A 20,345-nucleotide genomic window follows, 5' to 3' on the forward strand; every position below is an offset into this window, starting at 1 on the left:
TATAATTGTCAAAATTTTATTTCAAAATTTAATAATTTTTGTTTCCTGTCACTGTTACCTCTTAAGATCGTATCTGCCATTTTCACGCCTTTGAGTTAATTGCCAAAAACCGTTTGCCAAGCTGTTCTCACAGCAAAGCAGCAGAATAATGTAGATCAGGAGGATTGAAGTGGGATTAAACACACATGGCCCTGCTGATTCTCCCATTGAATGCAGCTAAGCAACCGGTTCAAACCCTCACCCCGCCCCCTGGATGCGGCCTTGTCTGTCCAGGTAAGTTCTTATTTATGCAAGATTTTTCCATTATTTCACATACTCTTTAAACAACTATTATATAACCTTTCCACCAGACAACAATATTTCTCCTTTTATTTTAGGGTAATTTAGTTCTACTGCCTTTAAATTTCCTGTGCAATGAAAACCTACTGCCAGCTGCTGGTGCGAAAGAATCCTTTATGCCGACTGCCTTGTGGACATGATATTTTTGCCGAAACAGGTTCAAATATGGCCCAGTTTTGTATAAGTCATTGGTGCCTTATTTAAATATGATGTGTCTAGTGTTTTTTTTTTTTTTTTTTTTTTTTTTTTTTTTTTTTTTCTGGAGACAATATTTATCTCTAAAATCTATTGATGAATGGTTAAAAATTGTCTCAAGGAAAATCAAAACTGCTTTTTGATTAGCCAAGAGCTAAGAAGAGACCAACAAATTATTTGTTCCCTAGTTAGCACTTTCCAAATAAAAATCTCGGCCACAGTTCTGAAAAAAGGAATCGCGCAAATTTTAGCCTCCTTCTTATGACATTCAAGGTGTTTCAATGGTCTCATTATTTTCAATTTTTGTTAAGAGGATTTTCAACTGGAATGACTAAAACATACTTGCAACTTTACTTTTCAGGAGTGCAAACTTTCTTTTTTTCGACAAGAACAATAACAGACACAAATGAATAATATTATAATATATTATAATGATATAAATAATAATTAATAAATAATAAATGGTTTCAATAAATTATTGTAGAGGACATTTAAGGTCTTAATTCGGTCCTGATCTTATATTAAAAGCCATTTGTCTACTATTTTTTTATTCCTTGCTTTTGAATATTGGGCTTTACTGGGTATTGGTTGATGTATGAAAAAATACTACCGTGTAAATCTTGGTCGTCGCGTGAACGCTTAATCTGCGATAATTTCGGTTAATTATATTTAACGAAGGTCTTTAAAGCAGTTTCTCAGGCTCCATTGATTGATAGCCCAATAAACTTCATGGTTCCATTAAAAACATGTCACCCAAATGAATAACCTGTATTTTTGAATAAAGTTAAGACATGTGCATTTTGCGTGTATGTAAGCTATTAAATATACACAAATGGATATGTTAGTGTAAGCCTCTCTTACAACACCGTATAAATCGTAGTCTTATCATGTCAAATTTCTTAGTCTGATAATAGATGCATGTATTATTAATTGGTATATCTTCATAGACCCTTTAAGACTGAGTACTTATGGTCTCACTAAAAAGACTTATGGTCACAAAATAAGATTTTCTCCAAAATATTGCTTGATTGTTGCAAAGTGTGTACTAGACCTAAGATGGGGGTAGGAGGTATTAAAAAGTAGTTAAGAAGTCTAAAAATTACTTTTTCCTCCAATTTGTTGTTCTTTTTCTACATAGACGGTGTCTACGCAACGACCGTGCTATATGTTTGACCCAGATAGTTAATTTTCAATTACACAGGATTCCTGGTCAATACGAAAGTACCAAAAGTGATCTGACAATCTAATATAAGACCGATGATTACGCTGAACCCCTTGCATGTTCTAGAAAAGAAATATATCTAAATTCATGAACAAGTTTATGCTGTTAGTTGTTGTGTCTCTATTGCTCTTCCTTGAAATTTGTTTGTTGGTCCCTGTCTGCTTGTTCATTGTATCGTCATGAGAAACTTTTTTATTACTTTCTTACTTATTTTCTGTTTTTCATTTAGATTAGAATGTTAGATAAGAACTATAGTTCTTAAGTTCTTAGTAGATGATTTCTGTGGACTCCATTAATATTATATTTTCTTTATTTAGGTGTTACTGTTGCGCCAGTTTTCACTTTTTTTTAGCACGAAAGAATGAGATAGCCTTTAGAAAATTAAATTGTAGGGCTTAAACCTTTGCCTTCCATAGCTTCCCTGGTCCCCTTCGAGTCTAATAAGACAACCTCCTTAGAATTAAGCCTTTAGAAAATTAAATTGTAGGGCTTAAACCTTTGCCTTCCATAGCTTCCCTGGTCCCCTTCGAGTCTAATAAGACAACCTCCTTAGAATTAAGCCTTTAGAAAATTAAATTGTAGGGCTTAAACCTTTGCCTTCCATAGCTTTCCTGGTCCCCTTCGAGTCTAATAAGACAACCTCCTTAGAATTTAGCCTTTAGAAAATTAAATTGTAGGGCTTAAACCTTTGCCTTCCATAGCTTCCTTGGTCCCCTTCGAGTCTAATAAGACAACCTCCTTAGAATTAAGCCTTTAGAAAATTAAATTGTAGGGCTTAAACCTTTGCCTTCCATAGCTTCCCTGGTCCCCTTCGAGTATAATAAGACAACCTCCTTAGAATTAAGCCTTTAGAAAATTAAATTGTAGGGCTTAAACCTTTGCCTTCCATAGCTTCCTTGGTCCCCTTCGAGTCTAATAAGACAACCTCCTTTGAATTAAGCTTTAAGATAACCTGCTGAAATGACATTTCATTTATGTAGGATATTAGGTAATTTAAAAAAAATACAATTTTATGTAGAAATATCAGTCTCAAAAATCAGATCAATAAGATGTGTGCAGCCTCTATTTAGAGCCCAAGCTTAGAAGCTTGTCATAAGTAAGCATAACCTGAAATCCAAGAGTATATACCACAAGGTGGTAATTGTCTTTTACAAGGTTATGCTCTCTTCTGAAAAATAGACTCTTATTTGTAATTAAAATTGGTTTTATCTGTTATATTTTATTATTAATGTTATTTAAGTACAGTGTGAAAGATTAGGAAGATCCTGTTTTATGGACAGGAAAAAGATTTGAATTGTTTTAGAGAAAAAAATATTTAAGTATGATGTTCTAATTGTTAATCTACAATTTTGATGATAACCACTTTTGATTCTGATTTCAAAAAGTCTGATTTTAGGCCCAAATATCCAAAATTTTGTGGGGGATCCCTTTGGCCAATCTATTGTTTATCTATTTATAGAATAAAATTTATTGCAAAAAACAGTAAATACATATCAATATAGTGTGAAATTTATTCCAACTGCCCTGTCTTCATCTAGCCTGATCTTTGGGGGAAACTCTGTTTAGTTCCTGTGTGGAGATACAGCAAAAATGGTTGTTATTCAAGCCGTTTAATTTTAAATCATAAATTATATTATTGTTGTGAAATTACTATTCCATTTTTTAACCTTTCTGCAAATGTTTGCCTATGCTACCTTCTGACTCTTGTCTGATATAAAGTTTTGATCAGTTGAGTTCTAACAAGAGTCAGAAGGTAGCATCAAGATCAGCTTGATGCATGTTGATCGTCAAGAGACTCATTGTGCGGTGCCGTAGAAAAATAACTTGCCATTTATTTTGCGACTTTGGGGATGCTTGAGGGCCAAGCTCACGCCTAAGAGGCTGCTGCAGGAGCTGAGTCTCCATGAAAAGTGGGAAGATTTCTGTGGAGTTCTGTGGATTTCTGTTAATATTGTACATTGAGATATTGTAGGGATGGATCTTAGTCTCTGACCGAAAAAGGGAAAAACTGGTGCTAATGTGCAGTTTTGACTTTAAAATTCCTTACGTTCCTAATTGCCTTAGTAGGTTTGTATTTTTCTCTTTTTACTTCTTTATTTCTTTCTTGTGTGTTGTGTCCAAGGTTGTCAAAATTGATCCTCATTAAGATACTGGTGGATTTCAAATAGCTAAGTTGAGTGGGGCAATGCTCTGTTAAGTCAGATTTTGTGCGTGAAATTCGACACTCTTTTTGATTCGGGAAATCAAAGAATATCCCACAAAAATGGTATAGTTGGCAACCTTGCATCATATTTTGTGCCTTACATTACAAATATAGTACAATTTTTACTCATGTTTAATCAGTGAATATCTACTGTCGTATTTTTATCCTGTCGTTTTTTCGCCTTAATACGATTGGATTATTAAAGTTGATCCACGTTAAAAATTATAATAGTAAAATTGAAAAATCAAGCTGTAAAAGTTATACAAAATAGGGGAGCTAGCGTTGGCTGTTTACCTAAGGTTTTCGCTCAAAATTATTTTTCAATTATAGGCTTACTAGTCAAAGAGCATGTCGGACAACAAGCATAAAAAACATAGCCTATACTGTTTTGCAAGGAATGGAGAAAAACAGTTTCCTCCCTGAACACTGCATTGTAAGTCCCTTTACAACCCCTCCCCCCCGCGCACCAAAAACAGATCTTTAAATTTTCGACTCGACTCCTCAACCATGAGACAAAAGAGAGTAAACTGTCTTGTGGTTATTGGGAACCAACTATACCCTGAATTTGCCCCGGACAAACATCAACTCCCGCTGCCCGCTGTTCGCTAGGTATTACGAGACAGTTACCAATTATATAAAGCAAGATACTTGGATTACACTACTTTTTTGCAGGTATTAACTTCAGTTTTATGATTTAGAATTCATAGGGGATAGCTGTTTTAAATTAATAGAGGATATCCTTGGATTTTGTTAAAATACAAAAATCTTAGATGGGTTGGGGGCTCTTGTTAAAAGAGCGAAAGTTGTAGTTAGCTAGTGGGAAAAAGTTAGCGACCAATATGTTGCATCTGGTGGCTCAACGGAATAAGTCAGTGTTTACTATCATTTTGCCTTTATCGAAAAAAAATGCCCCCCCCCAATCCAGACTCGCTTTTGTTCTAGAAAAGATTATAATAGTTAAAATTACTCATATTCAAACTATGAACAGATGAACCACAAATTCAATTATATTTTTGGCGTAGTTTCTGCATGATGTGGCAAATTCATTGGCAATATTCTCCACAAACTACGTAAACAAAAACAGTGAACCTGGTAAAAAAAAAAAAAAAATGTGCAGGTTATTCTGATTCAACTCTATGTTAAATATTTCTTCAATTGAACTGTTTCTTTGCGTTTTTGAGTTTATTTGATATATAAAAAAAACGGCATAAACTTTCAAGCAAAAACAACCGAAACATTCAAATACATGTTTTAGTATTGGCTATTGCTACTATTTTTAATAACTTTATGCAAACCGTTTTTTTCAATTTATATGGATTTATCTTTGACACTGATTAGATTTATTGCTTCATGTCCCATTGAATCCTACCCCGAGGGAGAAGTCATATTGGTTGGGACATTTTTCTTTATTTATTTTTCTTAAAAATTTTGGGTTTCTAGGTTCAACATTCCGATTTAAACTATTATCCAGTGTGTGTATGCATCCGTGAGTCATATTTGATATTTTAAGGTAGTCTTATTATTCATCTCCGAGAATGTCCTCGATTTTTTTTTATTCTTTGATACATTTAGTTCTCTTCATTTATTCGGTGTTCTTTTCTATTGTTTTATCGTTCCGTTTTAGCCTATGCCTTAATAGCCTTTCAATTCGAGTATTATTATTCCTATTCGTCGTAAGAATAGCAATCAAAATTGAGTGGGTGGGAATTTTCAGCCAGAGATATCTCTTCAATGTCAGGTCGTGGACATTGTCAGGCTAAGATGCTCCGCCGATTTGTTACTTTTATATGAGACTACAGACAAAAGGCCCGTTCTTTGACAAATCCAAGTTAGATCTTGAGATGCAATTGTCTTTTTCATTCAGATCTGACCTGGTCTCATCTGGTCGCTTCCATGTTCTATTCGGTAGTGAGCTGTAAGATCTTAGTACTTTGATGAGTCAAAGAACGGGTTTAAAATTGTCAGCCAATGTTGTTGTTTAAAAAAAAATATAATGAGCCAAATCACGAATCCTAGGAATTACTATTTACATTTTTGGAAGAAAAGTATTTTGAATCTCCAGTTGAAATTCTTCTATCCCATAGCACTCAAATTGAGATTTCATCTTCTTCCTTTTTAAGTTTATGGTTGATTGTACTGTATGAGTATGAAAGCAATTTTGTAATTTGGCTCATTGTCTTTTGATTATTTGATCCTGGAAATATGTTTGTCAGCTTTATTAGTTGTATTTTTGTTTAGTATATACAAATAAGAAATGACATACCGCAGTTTCAAAGTGCCTATTTATCTTCTGTTGCCTATATATGGTTGCGGAACTAAGTTTTAAAAACTCACCTGTATTTTAACTTTTGAAGTAAATTGTTTGTTTTATTTTATTTATTTAGTTTTTGGTTAGGACAGAAGTATTTGATAATATTAGTGTATAGCTAGGATAGGTTTTTAGCAATGTTAGTTAGCAGTAAAGGGGGAAGGGGTCATCTCCCCTCCGCGGATGGAGTATAGTTTACTTTTATAAAAATTTTAGTTATATTTATACGGATATATCGACAAAAAAAGGGTAATCAACATTATAGGGGTTTCTTCCTCTCCCAAAAAAATTCTTGAAATTTATTTTAGTAGAGACACTTTTTTCTTTCTTTTTGTTTTTGAGGGGTGTTGAATAAAACATAAAATTTGTTGTGAAGACATTGGAAAAATCAAGAAGTTTTCAAAAGTATTGAGATAATGCATATCCTGCCACTTATGTAAACTAATGCGAACATTAAAGAATATTAAAGGAGCGGGATATGATTCATTAAAACCTTTCTTCGGTACCTTATGAACATAGTACAGAAAACAGCTGTCCTAAGGTCGATGTGAAAGATCCCTAGAACATTATGTAAAATTGAGACATAACTGGCATTTTATTAAAAAATCACAAAAACAGGCGAAAAAATTATAAATAAAGTAAGATCTCGATACTGAGGGGTGGGGGATTTGGGGTTCCAGACTCCCTCTTTCCCTTATGCACCGACCTGTGTAATGCTGGTTTTATGAAAATAATCAACTTCCCATACCTGCTCTTTTAAAAATAATGATAAAAATTAAATTGCTTACAAATCACGTTTATTCATAGAAAAGAAATGACATAGAAATAGTAAAAGAGTACCACTACTGAAGAGTAATCAAATCTGGGACAGAATTGGGTACTGGTGACCTTTTGTGCGTTAGTTTTGGTGCATAGGGCTTACCAAACAAAGCATCTGCTATACGACCTGCTTCTCTCAACCCACTTAGCATAGCACCATGAACAGTAGCTGGGTAATTTCGTATTGTGTGCTCACCTGTAACAACCAAAAGAAAAATCAGAGTTAAAATTCCCATATTACCTACCAATATTTTGTTTGATAGAAGACAAACATCAATTAACTAATTCCACTAAGATCTTTCTCCCTTCAGTTTCATTTGAAAAGACAGAATGTCTACTTGGTAATACCAACAAGAGTTGGTTTCCAGATCAAATCCGTCTCCTCTAGTATTAGACTGGCCAAAGAGGAATTCACAGGGAACCAATGGAAACAGGGCATACAATAAACAAGACAACAGGGAAAACCAGAAATGTATTTGAAATGTATGTCTCAATTATGAAAATTTAGAAGTTAAAGAGAGAACAATAAAAAATAAAACATTTTTTTTTAAATAAAACATTTGGTGTTTTGTAGTGGTCAAAAGTATTTAAGCTGTGCTTAAGCATTACTATAGTGATTGGACTTGAGATTTATCTATGACTAAGATTACGAGACAAATTAGTGTAGATGTCTTCATGTGCCTTTTAGTTTCTCTTGACGTTTAATGAGACAACTTTCTTTTTATCAAACAATTGAAAGTACATCTATTCTTTTTTTAATATTTGATTGACAATTTCCTATCTATACACAAAAAAAAAAAAATTTAAAATTTATCAGCCATTTTTTTCTGTTTTTTTTTTCTGCAGTACAATAAATATTGATCCTGAAATTTATTAAAGATGTCATACTAAACCGTTTAACTGAATTGCAAATTGCGCGATTTAAAACTGCTTTCCAACATACTTTTAATCAACTCAATTGTTTTTGTTATTTCTGTTTTGCTTTAATTTTCATTTAAACCTCTGTGTCTGCTTAAAGCTATCTTTTATACGATTCAAATTTTGTACTGCAATAGACAGTTTTAGGTACCCGCATTTTGTTTTTATTTATTTTGAATTTTTAAACACCACAAACGACCCAGATGCAATAAAAATGCAGAAAAGTTCAAGTTTTTTTTAGTTAATTGGTGCATTTCCAACATCTTACTCGAAAATTTCTTAACGCAGCCGTTCAACCGTCATGGCGCCTCGAACCACCTACAAAACCAGGAAAAAATTAAAAGGCTGTGTGAACGTTGGTTTAGAGCCTTTGAACTACGATCACTGAAGCTGGCAGTAAAGGACAGTTCAATACCCCGGTTTAGCTTGACGTGGTAGTTTTGTAGTTAGGTAGAGTAGTTTTGACGTGGAGAAATTTTAAACATAAAAACATAAGATTAGTCGGCAAAGCTATTACAAAATTCAAACTATTACATAAATAATGTTAAGGGGCGGAGTCAAAAGTGAAGCTTTGCATAGATTAAGTGGAAAAAGAGGGTGCATAACTTTGTTTACCTTAAGTGGCTTGAAGGTGGAGTGAGCTTTTGTTAGTAGCAGTAGTAATAGTCTTAACCACAATACAATCATTAGAGCAACAAGTTTTTTTCCTTACATTAAATAAACTGTACTGAAATTATAGATCTTTTTCCGAAAGATTAGACACTCTGATTTTGTAAATGCGTGTCCTCTGCTGGTTTTCACGTTTTTCAGAACAACTACAGTTTGTAAAAATGTATTATACTATACACTATTTGAAAAAATGAGTCCAATTTCTACGTATGTTTTCGTAACGTGTCGCTTTGGAGCTCTTTGTCATAAATACAAAAAATGTGCTGGGCACAAAAAAGAACGGCCATTAACCTTCTAGGCATTTTATAGATGACAGTTACGCATATGTTTTGGTCCTATAATGACTATGAAGCATTAATTTTTTGTATGCCATAGTTTTGTATCCTGAAATTCCCGCTTCATGGGCGTGGATGCGAAACTGTCAGTAGTAGTATGCTACGCACCTACCAATGACGCCCCCGGTGTGTCCAAAGACGAATTCTACAGAGCACTTAACTTCGTAGCCAAAGACATACCACGGCACAACACAGAATGTTTTCTAGGAGACTTCAATGCGAAAGTAAGGAACGACCGATCGTTTTTCCCACAACTTCTCAGTGAGCATTGCCTGGGTCACCGAAACAAAATCGTGGAGCTACTAATCGACTTCGAACTACCCAATGACCTTGTAATAGGAGGGACCATATTTGCCCATCGGGATGTTCACAAATACTCATGGACATCCCACGATGGCCATGCCCAAAATCAGATTGACCACTATCTCTGGAGCAAGAAGTAGAGACCAAGCCTACTTGATATAAGGAGCTATAGAGGAGCTGACGTTAGCTCAGACCATAATCAGATGCCAGCAAAGTCTGCCTCAAATTAAAAAGAAACAAAAACGCCAAAAATGCTCCCTGAAACCCAGTCTTTGACTAGGTAGGGTTAGCTAGATAGCAAGCTAATCATAGGTAGCTATTAGTAACCAGAAATTTAAAAGCTCGGTAAAAAAAAACTGTATTGAAAAAAAATGCCATCTGTACTTCAAAGCCAAAGGTTGGGACAGGGCTATAATAATAAAACATATTTTATATTTGGATAAGAAGTGCTCAGAAATGTTGCAAAATTTAGAAAATTAGAAAATACAAAGATTAATCCTACCTAGCTAATTCCGGAAACAAGTTTGTTCTCTTTAAGCTTTCACCGAAATTGCAGCACCAGCAAAAAGCTAAATAAAAAAAAAGGGAAATCACCCGATGAAGACCCAATTTCGACGGAAATGATAAAAGCGACTGTCGTGACGTGCCTGAATTTCAAGACAGCTTTGTTTGCAGTAATCTGGACGACAGCTACAGTACCTTCTGTCTAGAAACGCAATGTCCTTGCGATTCAGAACGATCTTCTCTGGGCATTATACTTACTTTACGACAACTGACGGAAGAAAGCAGAGAGTGGCGATCAAAGATCTTTTATGCTATTCATCATTTGGAGAAAGCATTTGACCCAGTGAACCGCAAGTCTGTGGAAGATCCTAATGCACTAAGGAATCCCTGAAGAAATAGATTTGCTGATCATTGCTCTCTATGAAAACAGTGAGTCCTGTGCAAAGACGTCAGACGGTCAAACCCGTTTCTTCCGCATCCTATCAGGAGTTAAATAAGGCTGCATCTTGTCGCCGCTATTCTTCGTAGATGTCATTGATTACATGAGATAAGATAAGATATTTATTTCAAAAAGATCACTATCACAAGCCCACAAAGGGCCGAATTCGGACTTCGGAGTCGACAATATAAATGGTTGCACTAAAACTGGAAAAAATTCAAAGAACAACAACGAAATAGAAAAATCATAATGAACAATCATTTAAAAGTCAATAATTAAAACTGTAAAAAGTCAATTAAAAAATTAAAAAGATAAAAACTGGTCAAACTAAACCTAAACAAATACAAATCAGAAAAAGAATTAGAACGGGCATAAAAAAGGGGGGAATAAGCAAAAATACCCAAAAAAAGAGCGAGACATAAATACATTTAAATTAAAAGGGACACTAAGAAAGTGTCAATAATTCAACTACAGTAAGTCAATAAAAGAGTTAAAAACAATAAAAACTGGTCAAGAAAGGGAGGGGGGGGGACAAAAAAAATAAAATAAAACCCCCGTAAAAAGAACGAAAAATAAAACATAAAAAATTACAGGGGGAACTAAGAAAAAGAGGGGGGGGGGGGCAAGCAAATGAGTGCAAGAACCTGGGCAGTACCATTAGCTAAGAAACAAAAAAGAGGGGAAAAAAGAAACTATTGAGACATTTTATTCATTTTTTCTGTAATGAAGGGGACAAAAGTTCTTTGTCCCCTTTGCGAGGTTGTTGATCATTACTGAAAAAAGGAGGGGATCTAGGAGAGTACCTTGGGGTATGCCATTGTGGACAGGAAGAGGATTTGAACAATGATTTTGGTATTTGACAACTTGCGATCTGTTTGTTAAGAAGGAGGCAACTAATTTCACCAGTAAGGGATCAATATTGAACTCGTTAACAAGTTTCTCAATTAAAATATTGTGGTTAACAAGGTCAAATGCTTTCTGAAGGTCGATGGAAATTAAATACAGCCAGGAATTAGGCTTTTCAAGGGTTTTCCCGATGTGGTCAATCAGAGAAACGAGGTAAAATGAATTAAAGGTAGATTATAGGTTCCCGAATTGCTTCAAGTCAGTAATAGGTTGGATTTATTCCTTTAGCCAGTCTGCAAGGAATACTTCATATAGTTTCAAGAAAATAGAAGTAAGAGTAATAGGACGAACGCCTTCAAAACCAAGCTTTCCGTTTTTCACATAATGCGAAGCACCAGCACCAAGGGCATCCAGCTGAATCATGAAGTACGCCTAAGCGATATTGACTTCGCTGACGACATCGCAATACTAGAATCAAGCAAGCAACGACTTCAAGAATTCCTAGACCAAGTGAGGGAGAGAGACTGTCAGGTCAGTCTAAAAACTGAAAATAAATGTACGGCCACTACAGACTCAACCCTAAGCATCGCTTGTGGAGACCAACATATATAACGCATCGTCCATTTTAGATACATAGGAAGCATAATTAAAAACACTTAATCAACATAAATGAAGTGCACACAAGAATTGGTCAAGCCAATAGCTACCCAACTACCAACTGCTTCAGTAAACTACGAAAAGTTAGGAGGTCCCAAAGTTTCTCTCTACGGCTGAAATTGCGATTGTTTAATAGCAACACCGTGCCAGTTCTGCTTTACACAGCAAAAACCGGACACTTCAATCAGGAACAGGAGATGAGAATTCTTATTTTTGAGAACATGTGTCTCAGGAGAATTCTCAACATCCACTGGCAGCAGAGGATAAGCAACCATCAATCTGTGAGAAGACAGGTAAGTTTCTTGTGACAGATAGTCGTAAGGGTTTGCCGATGGAGATACATTGGCCATGTACTACGAAATAGAGTAGGAGAAAACATAAGAGGACTTCTATCACAATAAAAGGCTCAATTCATCACCTAATTTCAGAGAACATACTTGATAATTACTTTCTAATGAGCATTTCGAACAATATATACGCTATATTATTATGAAAAAAAAATCCGATACCTAAAAATGACGTCGGATCGAAATAAAAACAGCATTGGAATCGCCTTGGCCAAAGTCCTATATAGAAAACTTACAGTCTCTTGGCTTGAACAACAAGGAAAATCCACACTAGGGAAATGGAACACCATAGAGAGAGCTGTGTAAGGGCTCATTTTGAAGGAAATTGCTACATCTAGTGCCTTTTGTAATTAACAAAACGAAATATTCAAAACATAATTATCTAGATCGACAGTGGCTTAGAATAACAGCATATCATCACGTACTTGATGATAGCAAGAAGCTTGAAGCAGGGTTTCAAATACCAGACCAAGTATGCATGGAATTGTGTTCCAAGTAATATGGGTCCTTGTGCCCACACTTAAGTTTTCTTGATTAATAAAGTAGTTTCAAAGGTATTTTTCCTTGTTCTCTTCAATGAATATCTTTTTATTCTTAATATCATGTTTTTTGCGTTTATTTAATGTTTCTAAATAATTCCAAGTAATGGTATATGTTCTTTTTTTTTTACTAATACAAGTTCGAAATCTGAAGAATAACGCTAATGTTCTATTGCATTTTTATATGCATTTAATATAAATAAATTTCTTTTTTTTTTACTAATACAAGTTCGAAATCTGAAGAATAACGCTAATGTTCTATTGCATTTTTATATGCATTTAATATAAATAAATATGATATGCATCAAGAACGATCTTTGTTCTTCAAAATACTAATTGCGAATAAGAGTAGAATCAGACCCTTTAAGAATACGATTCTTGCCTAAAGTATGGATCCATGGTCATACAAATGTTCTCGAGATCATGACCGGACCTGAAAAGTATGTTTTTTGAAATAATGGCCCAACTTGGCATCGCTAATATTCGTTGTAAAACAGATGGCTATCAGATCTGAGTCTTTGAATCAACAAATACATTAAAAACATATATTGTCATTCTAGATATATACTATGCTGCCAAAGAGTGTGGTAAGTGTACATCATAATTTGAGTTATATCCTCGTGAGACACTACCAAGGGCAGACATGATGCATTTCTAGCAGCGTTAGCTCCTCAGAGTATTGCTAAAGGCAATTTACTACTGATGATGGTCACTGTTTCTGTGACCGAAATATCTAGTATTTTTTGTGAAATTTTATCACTGTTTGTGAAAGTTACCATTGTCTATTAAAAGGATTTTATCCCTATTTGAACTTTTATTTATCGTCATGGAAAGGCAGTGTGGTCTTCGAAATTATCTACGTTAAATTATCAAAGGCAATTTACAATCTTGATAGTTGTAGCAAGTGGCTCTTTATCGACCGGAAGTATTCGTACATTATTATTGCTGGTAAGAAATACTAACCTCCCACAAAAATACAAAAAAAAAAAAAAAATACAGCCAGATGATTCGACAACACCGTGAAATTTTTTGGCTTTCTTAATTTGAATCGCCAAAAATATAGCAGCCCTCCAAATGTCTTATTAAAAAATAAGCAGGAAGTGGATTGTTTATTACCGAAAATAGAAATAAAAGGACTGAATTTATCAGAGCTAAGACCAATGAAGCCTTTTTCTTGGAAAGCAACACACAGGGCAGAGCAAAATATACCTATAAGTTAAGTCTCTGAGAGGGGTAATTCAAGCGATGGACTTGTGCTCGTTTTTATGTATTTTCAAAAGAAAATAGATAAGAATTGTCCAATTTAGATTTTAAATCAGCAAACTACAACAATAGTCAATATCTGAGCATTTCTTTTTGTCACAAATCAAAATGAACTATTATAATTAACCAAATACGAAATTTTCTGTAGGGTAAATAATCGCTTCTTGTACAGGTACTGGGACCAACTTTTACAAACCATTGGTACAATAGCCTCTAATATCGCATAAAATGGCACAATTATCCCCTCCAATAGTTTTAAGAAATCAAACCACTTTCGGGTTTAAAAATAACTGAAAAATCATTTAACGCCCACCTTGGAATAAATTGCTGTTAACCCTGTAATTGTCCAAAAAGTGGTCGTGTCCTTTGTAATAATACTGTCGTAGTATCAATTTGAGTCACAGCCCGAAGTGGTCAAACTTGTGTCCAGATTGTGGTTACGTCCAAGATGCGATTATTTGGCTTAGAATTTACAACACTTTTTTGTGACAAAAATCTTTTGGAGGGAGACTTCAGCCCACTACCCCCCACCCCTGATTGAAATATACTTCAGTCCCAAGGGTTGGTTACAATTTTCTTACCAAATTTTAAACTAAATATGTTGGTGACGAGATGAGTTTCAAGCTTACATTGCTGGAGTAGGCCAAAGTACTGAGCTCTTTTTACTGAAATCAGTAAATCGGCTTCATATTTTTATAATTTCAAATCGTAGTCCCAAAGAGAATAGCAGGACTTCATACAGGGATAAATACATAGATGATACATAGAAGAGATGATACATAAATAAACATAAAAGTTATATATAGCAGGAGAAATTACGTGGGCCACAAAAACTGTTTGTTCTTTCAGTTTACAGAAAGTCTCGATTCTAAACCAGGAAGACCCCTACCACCTGATATATGAGTTTTATTCTTAAAGAAGATTGCATATACATTGATTTTTGGCATTGGGTATAGAATTCTCTTCATCCAAGGAAAATTCCTTCGTGGAAAGATCCTCCCACGTACCCCAATCTTCCCGACTTATTGCGTTTACAATATTTAAACTGTTGTTTTTGGGGTTTAGAGGGGAAAAGATACCTAGGTTAGGTTAAGTTACGTATTTAATATATGCTACAGAATATTGATACAGAATATATCAATTAACAAATATAAATTGTTGTTACATTCAGAACACTCACAGGCAAATACCTGAAAAAAACTACATCAAACATTAAATATTTGTCAAGGAAATATTATTAATATGTCAAGTAAAATAAGGGACAAATGATTTGCAATATCTCTCGGTACTAGAGGCTAGGTTAGACATTAACCATGGATAATTCTTTTTTATTTGTCGAAGTCTAGTGACTGGTCGTTCAGAAGGGGGGGGGGGCTCAAGTTCGAGTAATAAACCATGACAAGTTTGGGGAATTCAAACAATTTAGTCCAAATCGATATATCAACTCATGTCTACGACTATCAAGTTAATTTTAAGTTGTTGTTTCAGTGCATCATGATATGTAGAGTAGTTGTGTCAAAGTATAATTTTTACAGCTCTTTTTTGTATCATCTCAAGTCTATCTGATTGATCTTCGTCAAACCCGGATGCCAAGCTGATCATGTATACTCAAGAGAACGTCTAAAGCAGCTGCAGTATACAGACTAAAAAACCTCAGTTAGCTAAATGCCTTCAGGTTTGAAAATGAATGTAAAAGTGAGGCGTCTTTTTCAGTCAGATAGTCAACGTGCGAGTTCTATCTTAAATCTTCGTCCAAAAGTATTCCAAGCACTTTAACTGTTTTCTTTGTCGGCAGTAGGAAATACTCCGGGAGTACAGTAATAATACTTAGAGAGACAATTTAATCGAGAGGGCCTCAGGAGACTTGATGCTGCGGGGGGTCATCAGCAGTTCCAAAGTTTCCTTATTCAGGATAGGCAAGAAAAAGGGCACTGAAATATATTATCATTACATTATTCACACTTATTATGCACAGAGAAGTTCCCTAAGCTGTCCAAAATGAACGCCTATGTTTCCCATCCGTAAAAGAAAAATCAGGAAATCACATTTCATGTTGGATGTAGTTATTCAATGAACGACAGAAAACACTTCATGGTTTTGGTTACTTTTGTTTAACCCGTCCTATATTACAGAAAAAAAAATCCTTACCTGCAAAGAAAAGGCGAGGTGAGGCTTTAGTATGGCCTGGATTTTGAGGGTCACGAGCACTGCCCTTAACAGGAGAAGCCAGAATATCGTAGTCACATCCACTGGCTCCGGTTGACACAAAACTGTAAGAGCCTTTGGACCAAGGGTCAGTTCTCCACCGTGTGACAATTGTTTCTTTTGGCTAAAAATGAAGCATTAAAAATGATTATCGTGACCTTTCAATCTGGAAAACAAACTTTTATTTCATAAGGGGTAGTCCAAAATGCTTTAGTTGCATAACAAAATTTCTATTATAGAATGAAAAAAAACTTGTATATAAATTGGAGGTTCGTTCTATTATTCCTTTTTTTCTCTTTCTTTGGCAAAGAAGGTTTAGCTCAGGACTTCACGACAAACAAAAGCAACTTGGGCATCAATCAGATTTATTTTTTTCCAGTAGCTTTGTTTAAGAGATTGTGGTACAACACCCTTTTGAAATCAGCAGCTTCTAAGTATTTTTAGAACCAAATTAGAAACTGGGTAACAGACATGAAGCACTAATCCAGTCAGCACAGTTTATAGAAAGGTTCACATTTTAATAGGAAAAAAAAGTCACACAAAAGCCTTTTGAATTACCCAAAATTATTAAGCAAATTGGAAAACTATTCAATTAATGAAAAATAAAAGAAATTAAAATAAGGTTGACAAATGATAAAACAAGATAGAAACCAAAGAGAGGATCCGTTTCCTATTTGTGGTAGATTATTTTTGGTTCCATAGGGTAGACCCCATAACACTAGGAAACCAAGTTAGTTTCACAAAGAAAATTCATTATGTTCAGCAGCATGCCGGCACAACATGGAGAGGAATTCCTCCTCCCCCTCCCTACAATGGCCTAAAGGAGATTCCGCCCAGATCAACCCTGACCTCTCCCCCCCTGGAAAGTAAACCTAAGCCAACTTTTGTCATTTAGCGCCGCCCAGTAAGGCTGTGATGCTATTCGTTCTTTTTAAACTGAATTTGCACCATAGACCAAATGAAAAGTAGAGTGACGCACTGAAATAAACCAACAACAGTCAAACAGTGAGTATTGAACCAAATATTTCAAAGGTAGGGTTAAATATGTGCGGTTGAATTACAAAAAGAGACCAATTTACATTTTATCTACTCTTTTTTCGCCTGCTTCCTAGACAATACAACAGAAAAATAGATTCTTAAAAATCATGGCTAAAAATTTCCAATAACAAAAATACACATCCAGCCATTTATATTATTGAATTTAAACGGCAATAGGCATAAAATAATAAAAACAAAATGCATAACTAAATGCAAATTTTTTCATTTGAAACTGCTTTACTATGTGCTGCCAATTTATGAAACACTTGTTTCTTTGTTGTTTTTTTTTTACTTTATATGCTGCTGAAATCTTTGCAGAATCACACAACAAAATACTTTTTTTTCATTTCCAGAATTTTCAACTTCAAAACGAATATAAAACTGTAAAAGACATGAGTAACCCATAATTATGTATTTAATAAAGAATCTGCAAGTTTATTTCTGGAATTTTTTTTTGTCATGATCAACACCCAACAACGTAGAAACACAGTTGTTAGTAAAATTGTTAGTAACAACTGGTGATGACTGCAGAAACAAGCATGAAATCGGTGTATTCGAAATAGATGATCAGCATGGGTCAGAGTATTGTGTCTAGTTGTTTGATAATCAAGGTTGCTTTTACTTGGTGCTTCAAAGGCCGAGAAAATGCTTATGCACCAAAGATTGTGTCTAAGATTTTAAGAGCAAGTACCATGAAACAACATTTCTGGGAGCCGAGATCAGTTACAATCGACAACCCTGGAAAAAGCAGAAGCAACAGCATTGCTAGAATGTTTCTGATTTGCTAATCAACCATTTACTGCACAAGTACTGAATTTTTATTCTATTTATCCAAATCATCTAACCAGTGGCTGGATCTATTCCAGATTTACATTCAGGGAACTTTGGATTATTTATATTGTACTGGCTGTTGAAATAAAATTTATGAAATCTAATATAATAAGTGCTTATCCAATAAAAAGCACGTAAAATATTTCTAGATGACCTGACTGAGAGCTGGGAGAATTAAAATCCAGCTGACATCAAGCCATTGGCCAGTTGGAGACAAAGCCAAGACAGACAGTCTGATTGAGAGGCAAAGCTGGCATAAGCCAGGATTGTATAAAAATGATGTCAGTTTCACTTGCTGATAGATAGTCTATCATCCATCTATCCAAGGGCAGAACTAAGGTACATAGCCATAGAACTAAGGGATGATCGAGATTTTTGGTTTGACTCATTACGAACAATGTCGACTGGACTTGCATGCAAAAGGGGGGGGGACTGAATTTGCTTGGACTCACACACGTCACATATGTCATGCTAAAATTGCTCAAAGTTGCTTGCACTTTGCATTTTTTAAATTTATATGACCAAGCTGAAACACATTTTTAGTAGCTGCAAGGAATGAAATTGTACTTACGACAGGAACAGACGAATTTCCGAAAATACTTTTGAGGACAGCAAGACATCTGCTAATTATCACATCATCGCTAACGTTTTCCATGACTGCAGCAGCTTCACCAGCGACCAGGGCAATTAACACCGGACTTTTATAAAGATTCCAAAATAAGAACATTTCCCCTGAAAAGAAATTTGTCGACGTAAATTCCTCTGGCCCTTCTTCACTATCAATTACTATAACATTTTTAAAAGTAATTTTGGCGGTCACTCTAGAGTAGAGATCGGCAAACAAGAGATCACAACTGGTAGCATCACAGCGAACTTTGGTAGCTCTCGGGGAATTTTCAAATACAGCGCTTAGGGTGACTAATCTGACGTGCGCTGCTCGTTTCAAACCTTTATCTTTGTTTTTATTTTCAGATTTTGTTTATTAGTCTTTTACGGCCTTCGTTTTTCGGATGTCCCATTATATTGTGAGTTTGGCTTTAGAATTTATTTATGTGTACCAAGTTTAAGAATGTTTAGAAATAAGAATATGACAAATAAGCGTCAATTGACATTGGACAATTTTACCTTCGAAATAAAGAGGACAACTAATCAAGAAACTTTAGTGTGCTATCCTGATAATGTCAGCACTTCCCCACGTGTTGGTATGAATTGCTTTACCTACGATGTCTTTCGCAAACAAATAGAAGAATTAAAGACCAAGGTTTCGTCTACGTCCCTGAACCCGTTGCAGGCTCCAGTAGCAGTAGCATTTAAGAACCTCCCTTAGATATATCTCTATGATACGTCAGAAGATACTGTTTCGAGTAGACGCCATTGGTTTTCCAGCAAAAAAAAAAACGTTGACGTTGAATAAAAAACTGAGAACTTTTTTACCCAGATAATGAACAAATGTGTATGGTTAATTTGTATTGCAAGTGTATCAATGGGGAAGAAAAGAAACGTTGAACACCGTTATATAACCGTTCGCTCCAATATTGAAGAGGGTTTATCTCCATAATTCTTCCTTAAGGAAAGAGATGTTAGTACAACTACAATCCCGATTAAATGCTCAATAAAGACAAATTTTTTCAGACAATTAGATAGCAACAAAGCAGGAACTGAGGCATAATTTTGCGTCTCAAAGATTACTGCTGAAAATAAATTAAAAAAAAAACTTTAAGACGATTTTGAACTAATCAAAGCTGTATCTTGAGAATCTGATGGTAATTATTTGACAAATTTCAAAAACAAAAGTAAGATAATGTCTGATATTCCATATGTGCAACTGTCTGCAAATACAGTTATGAGAAGAGTTGAATCCATGGATTCTGACATAGTTTCAGAAGTTAAAACTGACTTGGGTCGCTGCAGTTATTTTCCTAGCAACTTGACGAATCAACCGATATGGTTCATACAAATCATTGGGCCATGTTTGTAATAACGGTTTTCGATGACTTCCGAGTTAAACTAAAGCAGGTAAAAGTTGTACCACTTCAAGGATGTACTATGAGAGAGGACATATATTCTTCTTTTGAAAAGCTCATCGGCTCTGAAAATATTCCTGTGCAAAAGTTGGTGGGCTCTGCAACCGGTGGTGAGAGACTATTCACTGCCTTGTGTCGTAAAGACAACAGCTTTCCGAAATTTCTGTTTTACCATTGCAGATTACACCAACAGTCATTATGTGGTAAGTTTTGAGTATTAGTAACAGTCGTTAAAGTCGCAAATAAAGTAAGAGCTCATGCACTTCGGAGACGTTTCTTCAGGATTCTGACTGAAGAGTTACAATGCCAGTACAGTGATCTATTGCTACATACAGAAACTC

General features: G+C 35.0%; 2 protein-coding genes across 4 annotated transcripts in view; one reads left to right on the forward strand and one right to left on the reverse strand.

Moving 5' to 3' along the window:
- LOC148940837 (phospholipase D1-like) overlaps positions 1–3,416 on the forward strand; it is a 404,878-nt gene extending 401,462 nt beyond the window's left edge. The window contains exon 24 of the mRNA XM_089105088.1: positions 378–3,416. Coding sequence (XP_088961214.1) covers positions 378–479 — 102 coding nt within the window. The 3' untranslated portion in view covers positions 480–3,416. The remainder of the gene's footprint in view (positions 1–377) is intronic.
- A 3,631-nt stretch (positions 3,417–7,047) lies between these two features.
- The window catches only part of Su(var)3-3 (lysine-specific histone demethylase Su(var)3-3), a 69,328-nt gene continuing 56,030 nt past the window's right edge, over positions 7,048–20,345 (reverse strand). For all 3 annotated transcript variants that reach the window (XM_089105611.1, XM_089105610.1, XM_089105609.1), the window contains exons 12-14: positions 18,552–18,712; positions 16,055–16,235; positions 7,048–7,282 (exon numbers count right to left, since the gene is read on the reverse strand). In XM_089105611.1, coding sequence (XP_088961737.1) covers positions 7,110–7,282; positions 16,055–16,235; positions 18,552–18,712 — 515 coding nt within the window. In that variant the 3' untranslated portion in view covers positions 7,048–7,109. The remainder of the gene's footprint in view (positions 7,283–16,054; positions 16,236–18,551; positions 18,713–20,345) is intronic.

Source organism: Artemia sp. Qi Xiang Cuo, chromosome 19 (genome assembly GCF_049724085.1).
Source record: "Artemia sp. Qi Xiang Cuo chromosome 19, ASM4972408v1, whole genome shotgun sequence".
NCBI classification, from domain to species: domain Eukaryota; kingdom Metazoa; phylum Arthropoda; class Branchiopoda; order Anostraca; family Artemiidae; genus Artemia; species Artemia sp. Qi Xiang Cuo.